The 14,429-nt window shown below is 44.3% G+C and overlaps 1 protein-coding gene across 3 annotated transcripts in view; it reads left to right on the top strand.

The window, feature by feature from the left end:
- Positions 1-14,429, top strand: part of ccdc149a (coiled-coil domain containing 149a) — a 124,419-nt gene that overhangs the window by 35,464 nt on the left and 74,526 nt on the right. For all 3 annotated transcript variants that reach the window (XM_078215509.1, XM_078215502.1, XM_078215496.1), the window contains exons 3-4: positions 6,386-6,424; positions 9,917-10,024. In XM_078215509.1, coding sequence (XP_078071635.1) covers positions 6,386-6,424; positions 9,917-10,024 — 147 coding nt within the window. The remainder of the gene's footprint in view (positions 1-6,385; positions 6,425-9,916; positions 10,025-14,429) is intronic.

The following is a 14,429-nucleotide window of genomic DNA, read 5'->3' as shown; positions in this document are numbered from 1 at the left end:
GTTGGGAGGTCTCGTGTAGCGCTTTTTTAAAAGCTCGAGGGCCCTGGGTAAGTGGTGGCCGCACGAATCGCGAGGTAGACAGTGTCGCTTACCCTCGCATGGAGGACCTGGAGTCTGTCGTTATCCGTGGTGACTGCTGCAGAGGCTGCCAGGTAGTCCTCGAAACACTTCAGCCAGTGGTCGAAGGTGTTAGAGGCGCCGACCGCACGTGGATCCAGCGTCAGACGCTCTGGCTTTAGCATTTGTTCCATACTCTCCTTTCTGTCGAGAGTTTCGTGTTAGACAATAAAATTGATGCACGACAATCGAGCACGAGACACAAGGCTTCTGTAATTGAAGGCTTTTATTGTCTAACAATGGAACTATTTAAACACGAGTACACCATTCCAGACTGGAGGGGTCCCGCCCGAGCAGAGGGTCTTATACCTCTCCCAGGAGGCGGGGCCCGACTGGGATGTGCCACAACAGCAACCACCACAGGTGTATTAATCCCACAGTGTAAACACCCTAGCCCAACAACAACATTAGAATAACCCCACAGTGGTAACCAACGATGGTTCACCACAGAACTATTGGTGTGGCAGAGTTGTTTTTTGCATTTTTGTTATTTTGGAGTCAAAGAATCTCTGACAGACTCCTTAAAGGACAGAGCACATATCCTGGGAAAGACATTGTTTTGTATTAATGGTGCCCCTGATATAGCTGGAGATGGGAAAGCATGCTTTGGTGCATGTCTAAGGGTGGTAGCAGAATCTTTGGCTGATCAGTCTTTTCTATACCTGTATCATATCCTATATTCTTCTTGGCTGAATATGCAATGGCAGTCGCTACTTTGAAAATCCTGGAATGTAGGTTGCGTGGCTCTGTCACTAGTATCCTGTAAGCGAGAATATGCGCCATTATGCCATGCATTCATGGCTTTATCTTGTTTTCCGCCAATCTCTGACACACTTTTCAATGTTTGTATCTTTGGAGACAACATTTGTAATGAACAATGAATAATTCAAACCAACTGCGTTGATGCTCTCTTCTTTCTATATGTATGTGTGGAAAAATTATTATGCTCTACTGTTCTTGAGAGTTTATTGCGTTTTTGTAAAAATGGGAAAAAATCGCCAATAAAATATATTTTAAAAAATTTTGTGAAGTCAGCTATGACTTTTGGGAGCTATTGTTTCTTAATAGAATAGGGAGGTAAGAATTGTGTTCACAGGGGAAGGTTTTCTGAGGAACCTTTGATCAAGGGATTACAATCCACTGGTCAGAAAACATAACCTGGCATGATTTGTACTCCCATGTTTCATGCCTCAGTTTTTGGCTGCCTCCTCCTTCCTCTTGTTGTCCAGCAGCTGGTTGAAGCGATTGGCGGCAGCGCAACCATGTCATCTGCATGCAATTATCCAAATACCTTGACCTCTAATCACAGTTTCCCTCCATTGCGGCCCTGCTGCTCCTCCAATCTTGGATTCTGTCTCTGGAGGAGCAGCAAGAGTGGGAGGGGTATCCCATTGGAGGAGCTGGACCAGCAAACATGGGAGAGACAGAATCTGTGATTGCAGCATTTCCTCACAGATTCAATCCCTCCTACTGTTAGTGGGGTTATCAAGGTGGCCGGTACTGCCTTAACTCTAGACAATACAAAACTTATGAAGCCAATGACTCAGTTTAAAGACGTAACTTTATTTAGACCAGTGGCCGCTAGGAGACCATCAAAAGGGTCAGGGCAGCTCTGAGATAGAGCAGCTGGATCTCTCTGATGAAATCTGATGTACACAATTCAAAACAGATCAATTATAGATTTTTCAAATCAATTTATCCTTGCTATCATTAGCTTTAAATCAATCATCTTCAATATACACAAATCAACAATAATACCTGTCATATACTTTAGCCAATCGCATCTTACACTCTGGCATAATGGCATTTTATTAGTCTGTGGAATCCAGAAGCTAACTCCTGTCTTGGCTGACCCTACTTCCCATGTTGCCTAGTACCCTTAGACACTAGCCCAAAGTTCAATTGAACGTTTCCATGGGTTCCCTTAAATGTCACTATCTAACCAGATTAACACATGACTCCACATCCGGGCATGCATCCACCTTGTCTGAACTGTGAATAAACCCTATTCATGAAATGTGATTAAGTGTTCTAAATGTTCTTTCCGTCTGAAACTTTACTGATAAATCTTGCATATTCTCAAGGTTTAAACATTCTCTTGGAATATAGCTTCACTCTAATGCCTTTTACCATGATGCTTTGCAGCAAATTGCTTTTGACTTAAGTGAACAATATACCGTAACAATATATTAATACATTCAAAAGATCAGCATATGTGTTTTAAAATCATAGTCACTCGTCTAAATTTCTTACTGCATCTCATAGGTGTAAGCTGCTTTCTCGTTAGCTTATAATCTTGTTTTAAAAGTCATTTAACTTAATACTGGTAGTTCTGTCAGTGCCTTAATGTCTAAGTTTAAAAATCTTACTAACCTCCCACTTAAACCTACGCTCACTATTGCTCCAATCAAAATATGCAAAGGCGACCTTTCAGTGTTTTGAATTTTTTACTTGGATTTGTTGCAGGCTATTTGTGAAATTTCATGGATAAATTGGCATACCACCCGCATGAATTTTGAATCCTGTTCCTGACGCTGAACAGTAACAGTTGTACAGTTGACACCCATTCCAGGGTGCTTAGCAGTTGGTGACGGTACTCATTTGCACATCCACCATCCTGTACGAACCCTCCCAAGGCCTCATCGCTGCCCGCTCACCAACTGCTTGCTGAGTCCTGCGTGTTCGCTGCCCACTTGCTGTCTCCTGCTTGCTGCCTTGAGCACTGTCCCTCTCCTACGCCATTACCACCGTTAATCGAATTCTCACTCCTCACTCTCAAACCCTTGCTCGCCACCCCTCTCCTGCACTTACAGCACTGGTAAGACACAGAGGGCGGAATTTTATCGGCCTACCTGCCACGGGAAGCGGAGTGGATGAGGGAAGGAGCATGGGAAGATCCGTTGACCTCGGGCAGGATTTTACGCTTTCGGGATGATCAAGGCCGTAAAATCCCGCCCAGAGGAAAGCGTCCTTTACGTTGTCCCCAGAAAAGATACAACACGGATTATAGGGTAGAGCAACACATTGTCCATTGAAATTGGCAAAATACTTGTTTGTCTCCCATCAGGTCAGAAAATGCTGCTTTCTGCAGTTCCAGTACATGAAATGATTATTACAGGAACTGTCTTAATCTTATGCAGTGATTACCTGACACACCAACTGTTTAACTATTACAATTTTTATTTTAAAAATATGCATTTTTTTAGAGAGAAGACAGCATAGTATTGTCTGCAGCGCAAATTCTAATTCTTTTCCAGTTGAGTTTAGTCAGGCAGCAGGATTTTCCGGTTTCGGGGCGAGCGCGGCTGGAAAATCCCACCCATAGTCTTTTGTTTCCCCCAGTAAAATACTCCGTTCCCTAGCCACTGACTGTGTTCTTCTGCTTGACAACTGTGAGGCTGAACCAGACAGTTCAGAAGCTTGATATCATATCTTAGATGAACTTCTGCCCATGTCATCAAAAAGACTGCACATTTTCACCTCAATAACATTGCCTGACTCCAATTTGCCTTAATTTGTCTTCTGCTAAAACACTGATCCATATCTTTGTCACCATTGGACTTTACTCTTCTGATGCACTCCTTGATGGCTGTCTCATTCTACTCTCAAAAAACTTAAGGTCACCTAAAACTCTGCTGCTGGTGTCCGAACTCAGACCACGTCCCATTCGCCCATCTCTGCGCTCTCCTCTAGCCCTCCAACCCACCGAGGCATCTGCTTAACTCTAATTCCGGCCTCTGGGTATCCCTGATTGGATTTGCTCTTCCATTGGTGGCTATGTCTTCAGTTCTGGAAATCCCTCCCCCTGCATCTCAACCTCTCTTTCCCTCTTTAAGCTGCTCCTTAAAAGTTCCCTTTTTGGCCAAGCTTTTGGTCATCTGTCCTACAACCTCCTTGTGTTGCTCATTGTCAAGTTTTGTTTGACAATGCTTTATTTGATAATGCCCCTGTGAAGGGACTTGGGACAGTTTACTATGTATTACTACTAGGTACACGGATGTTATTGAAGTTATAAGTCTATTTTAGAGATAATAGCTCCAGCTATAAATACGTTAAGTTAAAATAAACAGGTTTGTTTGGCAAGGAGAACTTTATTGAACTTTATCCAAAAATTCTTTTGATGGAAATATCTTTGGATAAACTCTTAGCTGCCACGTTGCTGGCATGGAACTGTGCCCAGTGGGAGAACATAGCAGAAAATTGCACACCTTGAGACCAACATTAATGGACAGAATATCAGGCTGAGAGTGCACAATTTCCTGAGGTGCCATTCAAAGATATATGGTTGTGTGCCAGAAGCACTAAAATAGAAAATCTGCTGGATGGTGCCATGGAAATTGAAGTGTGCTGAGGTGTAGAGGGAATTATACTAGCAGCAAGGTGGCTTTCAATTAATATTTGCTTATATCTGGATGAATATCCTGTGTCACCTTGTGATTAATGTGTAAGTTTTGGTATCTCTCCTTACATTAGAACTTGCTCAAAATCCACTACTCAATCCTCTGTATCTTCTTTTGCTACCAACACATTAGGAAGCCCAAATCAGCACTGCTTACTGAAGTCCTAAACACCTTTATATAGAATAGAGCATATTTAATAAGGACCAGTAACTTTGATCCAAGTTAGCAACTAGAGCAGCATCACTCTCCCCATTCTTGAGTCCTTTCTCTCCCTTTGTACGTTACTCTCTCTCTCCCAAACTTGCGCAGAAATGGAATGGAATTCAGTCTGTCAGTGTTAAATGACATTTTCTGATCTTCCAACCCACACGGTGGATGGACCACCCACTGCTGGTAAAATGCCAGTGGCAGCACGAGAAGGCCCTTAATCCAACCACTGAAGTGGCTCAGTGGGCTTTTGGTGGGAGGGTTGTCTGCACGGTGGCAGGAAGCCCGCACGCTCCCACCTTCCCTTTCCATTTTACAGATGCTTGTACCTCACAGCCCATTCCCCTAAAATCCAGCTCAGAGTTAAAGTTTCAGGTCAACAAACTTTTATAAGACCTGAAACGTTAACTCTGTTTCTTTCTCCACAGATGCTGCCTGACCTGCTGAGTTTATCCAGCGTTTTCTGTTTTAATTTCAGATTTCTAGCATCTGCAGCATTTTGCTGTTGTATCAATACTCGTTGATTTCATTATTCGGTTTACAACCTGAGCAAGGGGAGGGGGGCGGGGGGGCGGACGATGAAGAATGAGCTAATGTTCCTGTTCTTAATCACCCCCATCCCCAGAACACCGACTAGAAACAATGTAATTCTGAACTGGGTGAGGACTGTTTGGGTCAGCTGTTATTATCACCTTCTAAAAGTTGGTGAGGGTTGTAGCAGAGATGCCAAATTTCCTTACCACCTGAGAAATTAGAGGCATTGGTGGACTTTCTTAACTTAGCGTTAGTGCGGAGGGAACAGGACAGGTTGTTGGTGATCTGGACACCTAGAAACTTGGATCGCTTGACCATTTCCACTTCATCCCCGTTGATGTAGACAGGGGCCTCCACTATGCTTCTTGAAGTCGATGACTGTCTCCTTCGTTTCGCTGACATTGCGGGAGAGATCATTGTCATCGCACCAGTTCACGAGATTCTCTATCTCTTTCCTGGACATACCTTCCTTGTTCATCAAGTGCTGGGGTGGGAACGTGAACTGGAGCTTCTGGAGGCAGGGATGATACCCACTGCACCACAAGACCTTCTAAAACTGAAAGGTGGGCACTGGGAAAATAATCACTGTAGTCATTCTATATTGTCATTGTATGTATTTTCAAAAATAGCATGTTTACAACTTGACTCGAGCAGTTCTCCACAATTTGAGATATTCAATTGGCTCAGACCAAAATTCTTTTGGTGTTACTTAATTTTTATGGAATTTTATTCCATTGTCCTGTTCTACTTAATTGTAGTAGCCGAGAGGGAGGTCACTTAGCTTTTCCCCCAGACTTCCATTTTCAAATGCCGCATTGACATTGTCTGCTTGGAGGCGCTTGGGAATTACTCAAGTAAGGTTGACTTTTTGGGATTTTCTCTTCCTTCCAATGGAAAAGTACCTCACCCTGTAGCTTCATGTTGTGGTGCATGGCCAGCTGATCCGTTGCATTACTTGGAATCTATTGAATGCCAGGCAGTATCCTCTCTCCATTTTGGCCATTTTCTCAGATGTAATGAGGCCAAGCAACAAAGAAAATTGAAAAACACAAATAAAGGATTTTGAAAATTGATGCAATGGTAGTCAGTAAAGGTTTCATTTGTATCTTTTTTTTAAAACTCCACAGGATGGTGATCCTACTCTCCCTCCAGAAAAGCGGAATCAGGTAAGGTGTAACCTAATAAAACTCTTTTGACAAAATCATGTTTATTTTGGCTGTAATTATGTTTTATAATTAACTGCAGCACCAATTCCACAAAAGTGAACTAGACGCAGCATGCATCAAAAGGGAATAAGCCTTACACAGTATTTGAAATAAATGCTAGCTGTGATCAAATTTGCGACCAATTGATCTCCTAGGATAAAACATGAACACAGCCTGTCACTGAATGCTAATGAAAAGGGAAGTTTAGATGGAAAAAATGCAAATCAGGAAAGTAGAGCAACTGAATTTAAATTAAGAAAAAGTAATTTAAAGAAACATTCCAACGTGAATCGGATTTTATTTAAAATTTACAAATAATATTTAGAGGACAGGGACATTTTGAAATGTGAAAAAATTCTATGAGGTCTAAGCAGTAAATTTTGAACTTGGCTTTCTATATGAAGATTGGAACCAAAGCAGGTTCATGGAGACCAGTTGGTATTTTGCATTTCTTTAGCCATTTTTCTGCCTCTTTTGCTTTGGTCAAAATCTGACATTTTGTTGCTTGTTTACCAAAAACAAACATACTTTTTCGACTCGATCAAGTACATCATTACTTTTATGTAATCCTGTTTACCATGATTCACTTAATGCAAATGAACATGATATCCCTTTTTGAGCTTATTGCATGAAGTGATTTAAGTTTCCCAAGCAGATTAAATGAAGAAGGCATACAAATCTTAATATAAATTCAGAGCAATAGGTACTTGGCATTGAGCTGGATTTTGCAGCCACCAATCCGACAGGATGTCCTCTACGCTTAGTAAAAAAAATAATGTTTTTAAAACTTATTGGTGAGTGTCACAGATAGGCCTACGTTGGCACTGCAATGAAGTTACTGTAAAAATCCCTGAGTTGCCACACTCTGATGCCTGTTCGGTAAAACTGAGGGTGAATTTAGCATGGCCAATGCACCTAACCAGCACGTCTTTTGGACTGTGAGAGGAAACTGGCGCACCTGGAGGAAACCCGTGCAGATTCCGCACAGTGACCCAAGCCGGGAATCGAACCCAGGTTCCTGGCGCTGTGAGGCAGCAGTGTTAAACACTGTGCTGATGTCACACTGGCAATCCGAGGTCATCTGCCAGCTTCCGGCAGTCCTCTGGTCAAACGTGCACCAAAATTTGAAGCCTGGCCATTTTGAAAAAAACAATTAACAGGTTATTAAACTTGTTAAAGAGCCAATTTACTGCAGTTTTTCAGTAGCCACCTGGGAAAAACATGTCAAGGCTTGCAAACAGCTGCATGCTGCTGAAGGTGGCAGTGTTTGGCTGTTAGTAGACTCTATTTCCTCAGTTTTCGGCTGACATTACACATAAGAAGAGAGTGAGAGGGAAGGGGGCCTGGAGACAGCGTTATCCTGGCGGGTGAGTACTCCAGCAGAGGAACCAGATATTGCTGTCCCCAAGGAGCATGTGCATGCTGGAGGAGGCACCTCCAGTGAGGGGGAAAGGAGAAGGAGACCGAGGAAGCCAGCTGTCCATGGAGAGGTGCACCATGCAGCCCAGGCAGGTGAGGAACCTGCTGTTGTGCAAGGGCTGAAACAAGACAGACAACAACAACAGCTAATCTATAAGTAGGAGAAAACACTATCCCACACCCAGAGTCTACAGGCAAAGGATTAATTATCTTCATCTCTTAGAGCACCAGTAACTTTGCAGACTGTTACCTCCTTTTGTGAAATGCTGGTTCGATTTGTGCTGATGATCACCCTATGCCAGTCACTCCAAGATAACTGTGGCCTTGAACTTTTATGCACTGGGGTCATTCCAGGCAGCAACGAGAGACCTTTGCAGCGTATCTCCAGCTCAAGCTCCCCATTTTATAAAGATGCAAAGTTTAGGTGAACAAATGACTTAATCGCCTTTACCATTGATGACGTTAGTCAGGGTGACAGCCAGAGGTTTCACCTGTATTGCTGGCTTCCCCAAAGTTCAAAGTGTGATAGACAGCAGACATTTTGTGGCCATCAAAGCTCCAACGGGACAGCCATGGGCATCTGTCATTCATAAAGATTTTCGCTCCAACCATCCTCAATTGACCATCGTCAAACATTTCTTCGAGTGTGTGCTTGCTATCCTAGGACTCTTAACATCCTTAGGCACTCCCAGGTGCCACAGATGTTCCATCCACCAGAGCCATGTGAAGGTTGGCTTCTTGGAGCCAAGAGATACTCACTGAAGACATGTCCCATGACTCCATTGAGAAATCTGCGGAGGAGGCTGAGATGCCTTACAGTGAGAGCCATGTATCGACTGGGGCCGTCATTCAGCAGACCAGGCTTAAAACATGATTTTGATGCTTGGACCGTGCAGTCTGCTCTCCGGCTTGTGTCTCACTAATGGTCATGGTCTGCTGTGCTGTACACAACCTGCAGAGAGGGGAGGTCCCAGCAGAGATGATCTAATGGAGCAAGCTGCATTCTATGGTAAGGACTCTCAGGACCAGTCTGAGGATTAGCCTGAAGTCATCGCCGATCTGTGGAGCTGCCTGTGATCTGAGCCCCACCATTTGATCTGGCAGCTGCAAGTGGTGGGGAGAATTCAAAACCCAAAATGCTAGAAACAGCCAGTCAGGTGGAAAGACCGTTAAATGGCACAACATGACTCTCTTTCCCTGAACACCGAATAATTATTTAGAAGGGAAATGGGACAAGTTTACTCCGATATTCTTTCCTCCCTGGCATGGGTCCTGAATGAGACACTGCTGGCACAGCAGTCACCAGAATGGAAAAGTGTGCTTTCACCTCCTGCTGCACTGCTTGCGTTTGCTGTGGATTCTGCCTTGTTCAAAGGGTGCTGTCGCCACATGTGGATTTCTCGTGAAGCTGCCGCCTACCCAATGGCCGTGTGTGGCTGTTTCTGCAGGGCGGCTGCTAATTGGCTAGTTTAAGTTTAATTATTAGTGTCACAAGTAGGCTTACATGCACACTGCAATGACCTTACTGTGATAATCTTCCAGTTGCCACAATCTGGCACCTGTTCAGGTACACTGAGGGAGAATTTATCATGACCATTGCACCTAACCAGCACATCTTTAGGACTGTGGGAGGAAACCGGAGCACCCGGAGGAAACCCACGCAGACACGGGGAGAACGTGTAGAGACAGTGACCCAAGCTGGGAATCGAACCTGGTTCCCTGGCGCCGTGAGGCAGCAATGCTAACCACTGTGCCACCGTGCTGATGTTTGATTCACCATCAAACAGGCAGGAGCAAGTGGACTGCGCACTCCTGTTCCGTCTCCCTCACTCTGCTGGAAATGGTAAAATCCAGCCCATTGTTTATTTTCCCTATGGACCTAAATTAAATAAATAATTTTGCTGTTGATTTATGGATGTGAAGGTAGAGGGAATCAGCTTAGAAGTTAAACACTTGCAATAGGACAAGATAATGTTACAAGTGAGCATTTGTAATGTGGAAGTAAATAAACTCAAACCTCATTTCTTTGTCCAGGCAAACCTTGCACAACTACTGAGTAGTTCTCGAGAGCGGAATAAACAGCTGACGGAGGAAATCAAGGAGTTCCAGCAGAGACTAACTGAGGCACAGGGCGATAACAAGGTATAATTTATAAAGACGGATTAGAGTTAGGGGCGCTGGAAGAAGAAAAAATTCATCAGCCTTGTCTGCTGGAAGTGGAAAGGGGAGGGGAAGGAAATCTTCAAAACACAAAACAATGGTGAAGATTGAAGTAAAACAATGAAGAAATTGCATCAGCATAACAGTTCATGTGGCGAATCAGAATATGAAAAATAAATAGCTACAGTCCTGCAAGTGATTAAAATGTTCTGGTTGATAAGTTTCTGTGATTAGCAGCAGTATGCAGCTCAGTTTAATCAACATGCTCATTTACTAGTTCAGAACTGTCAGAAAGTCACTATCTGTTGCCTCGTATTTGAATGTTTATGCTGCACTTTTGTCAGTATCTTCCTTCTGATTTGCCTAACCTTACAGCCCATTTGCTTATTTTAGATAACTGACAGATAACAGTTCTGCTGGAACTATCCTTCTGGTGATCATGTGAAGAAACTCGCAGGTGTTCTCTCTTTAATCACAAAACAAGTCACAATTTCTAAGCAGAATAACCAGCATAAACTGTCAAAGGACAACAAGTTGATGGGGTAACTGAGTTTGCGTCTTGGGCAGGTAGCTTCCCCACTGGCAGCAGTTACAGGATATATCTGGGTACACACTGCCCACTGTTTCCAGAGCACAATCATTTTTCCAGTAGATGCTACCAATGGTTCAAGGATCCTCATCAGGTGTACAACCTTGGAAGGTGACTCATAGGTGTAAACTTCCCAAGGTATTACTTAACAGAAGGACAGATCATTGAACCCATGGAAAACGATCACTAACGTATTATCATCCCCATCATAGAATCTAATTTTATTTAGAATGAACACAGTAATGCCCAGTCTCCCTATTGTTTGTTTACTAGAATACTCCAACCTCATTTCACATGGAACCCTTACAGCTAATGGGCAAAGAAAACATTCATCCCATCTATCTCGGTGGACATGATCTTTTTATATCACCACTATTATTATTGTGTTATCTCTTATAATTAATGTTGATATATTTTTGATATTGGGATAATAAAAGAGACTTGCATTTATATGGTGCTTTTCACAACCGCTGGATGCCACAGGTTTGCAGCCACTGAGCTGCGGAATTTATAATTGATTTGTTTTTTAACCAGGAGCCGATTATATTTATATATATATATATATGTGAGCAAAGGAGTGATGATGGAATGTGAATTGGTGTGAGTCAGGGCAGGGGCAGTGGAGACCTCAAGCTTAGTGAGTTTTACATACAAGCTGCTTCAAATTTCTTCCCTCGTCCCCTTCAGCACCGCAAGATGTAGGGAGGGGATTTTTGCACATCAGTCCCCAAACTTATCAAGTATCCTTACCACACTAATTTCAAAATCTTTTAGGATTCTGGCTTCACTATAATCTATATATGTTATTCATTTAATAATTCAACTAATTTATCTTCAGTAAATTCCTTGTCACTTTATCCTTCAAGTGCTCTTGCCAGGCTATGTTGTTGAGAGACCTTTTTAATATCATGCTTAGCATCTTTAACTAAACTCATCTCCAATATCCCCTTTGATATTCTAATATCCCTTTTAACTTGCTTTAGTAAATTATTTTCCTCCTCCTGGTGTTCACTCTTTTTTTCCCTGTAGACTTGGAGTAGATTTTTAAACATTCTCTTTTAAATAGATTTGCTGAACTATTTCGCATAGTGCTTATTTAACTGATACAGGTTTCTCTTGGTTATGCATGTATCTTACAAAAGTTATTGGGCGAAATCTTACCAAAAAAATGGCTGAGTGATATTTCCAGCGAGAAACACGCTCGTTTACTCTCCAGATTTTATGCCACTCTGCTGAGAAAAACCACGTGTTTCGTGCCATCGTACAGTGAGCTGGGGCTTCAACACACCAGCAAAACCCAGCTGCACAGAAGTCGGGGCACCATCTTTAAAGGTGCCCTGATCATAACCTGGGTAACCCTCCCTGCAGTTCACTGTGGGGGCCATGGGCCCACCCTCGATCAGTGTCGGCACTGCTTTACAATCCCCCCGCCAGCCCGATCATCGGCCCTTTCCCAACATTCTACCCGATCATCAGCCCCTCCCCCACCCTGCCCCCAATGGTCTGAGCTGACACCCACTTCTGCAACCCCCCCCCCCCCACTCATGAGTATGGTGCCAACCTGGCAGTGCCAACCTCAACAAAAGGGCAGTGCCAGGGCATTGCCAGTTCACTGCCTGGCCCTGGCCCTGTCCCTCTCCCCCGGGGGCTATACTTACCTTTGCACCCTAGAGAGATGTGGAATCTGTGCTGTATTCCTCCCAAGTCCATTATATCCTTTTGAGTTGTGGTACCCGAACTGAATAAAATACTCTTAAGTAGGGTCTAGTCAGTGGTCTATATATCCTGGCCTTAGTGTTGATTTCCAGCTAATTAATTTAATCATATTATGGCCATGTTCCTGGGAAGTTTTGTTTTTTTGTTTTATTATGGATGCTGTCCTGATCACAGTGAGTCCTGCTTTCTCCTAAGAGGGCGTGCAGAATGTGACCTTTGTGTTTGATGAGGTTGGTAAATGGATGCCCAGATAATTTCCTAGTCCCAACCTTGTGTTTGCTCACAAATGTAGATGCCCTATTTGGACCAGTAGTGAGCTCAGTGCTCAATTAGTTGTGCTGAACTCTGCCAGGAGGCAGGGGTTGCCTGTTAAGCATGGTCGCCAAAGGTAGTCATGATGGGGCCCACAGCTGCCTTACAGAAGTGAGGAAGCAGAACATTGGAGAGCCAAAACTCTCATTGGGCAGAGAAGAGGCCAAACTAAAATCTACTACACCTGGTCAGACATGCAAAGCCCTAAAAAAATTACTTAATTGCTAACGCATTGAACCCAGCAGTTGTGCAGTAACAAGTACCAGGCTGTTTGAGTTTGGTGATCTGCAATTTGAAAAAACACCTTTTAGCTCACCTGAACTGTTAACATGCTCCTTAAGGAGCTTAGCAGGGTAACAGGTTGTCAATTTGAGACAAGCAGGTACTTGTTCGCATTGTCCAACAAGGAGCATGTTTTGTAAGACCAGCTGACATGGCAGTCACACCCCCTAGGAAGACAGCTCTTCAGAAAGGTCAGCGAAACTGAACCTCTGTCTGTAGAGTGCTCAGTGGGTAGTGCCTCTTATGATCTTCAGTTCCCTGTTGCTCCTCTCTCTGCAGCTCCCTCCACAGCACTTCCTTGCTGCTGTGGATGCTGATTGCACTTCAAATGAGAAAAACTGTCAAAAGCAGTCATAACGCCAGCAATTCCCTTTGTCACCAGTGCCAAAGTGCGCGACACAACATGTAGGGCCTGATTTGACCAAAACGGGCACGAAATCGTGGTAAAGTTGGGTGTCAGGCCTATACCGTGATCTGCACCCGATTCCAAGCAGATCGCGGCTTTACCGACACCCGATTCGGGCGGTGTACCCCTTTACAGGCCCAGCTTAGTCCTTCTCCAGTGTCTCCTCTTTGACTTGTACTGATCTTGTCGCCGGTTTTCATTTGGATCCACTGTGGAATCGGCCGGTTCTGCTTCATCTTCTTAGCGAGGAATCGCTTCATCCTGAAGGTTTTGTGGGACGGCATGGCCGCACGTCCACTCTGGCAGGAGGGATTCGTTCCTCCGGTGGGGAGGAGGGATCGCCCGCAGAGTGGCGGCGGACCCCCCTGCCCCCTCCCTCCCCACCGATTGGCCACAGACTGGCAGCGGCCCCCCCCCCCACCAACCAGAGGATGATCTGGGTCCCCCGTCCCCCCCCGACCAGAGGATGATCGTCAGAGAGCCGCTCTCTCCGCTTTCTGCTTTTTTTTTCTTTCGCACCCGGGCGCGCTCTGTCAGATTTTTTTCGAACTGCGCATGTGCAGTTCAGAGCTCCGATCGGTCCGCCAGCGCTAAGCCACGCCCACAGCGCGGATCAGACCGGAGCCGGCAAAACGCGTATGGGCGCGCTGGAAAGAGGATTCCAGGCTCGGATCTATTTGACGCCCAGATTTGGCACTTAGACTCAAAATGGTAAAATCAGGCCCGTAGTGTTCCCACACCATTTCCCAAAGGGAACTAAAAGATAACTGTGAACATCAAGCCTTTATTCATATTGAGATTTTTAATTTTTAACCAGCTCTCTTAAATGTGGCTCAAGCTTGCCACCATTTTCCTGACAAGGTTCCCAAACTCTGGAAGTGTTCATTTCACATTGCTGCCGAAATCTCAGGAATGGAGCCTTATCAGAATATTATCTTGGACCTGCCTCTCCTGAGCAGTGTACCCAGTTGCCCCAATATCTGCCACGATTAAAACAGAACCAGATTCATTCACAGTGGGTTGGAGTTGGATTTCACAAATTTGATGATTTAACCCTGAACCTCTCCAGTCCGTTGTGAGGG

This window comes from Mustelus asterias, chromosome 1, assembly GCF_964213995.1.
Source record: "Mustelus asterias chromosome 1, sMusAst1.hap1.1, whole genome shotgun sequence".
Taxonomy (NCBI): domain Eukaryota; kingdom Metazoa; phylum Chordata; class Chondrichthyes; order Carcharhiniformes; family Triakidae; genus Mustelus; species Mustelus asterias.
Note: the sequence above shows the minus strand (reverse complement) of the source record. Positions and strands in the feature narration are given on the sequence as shown.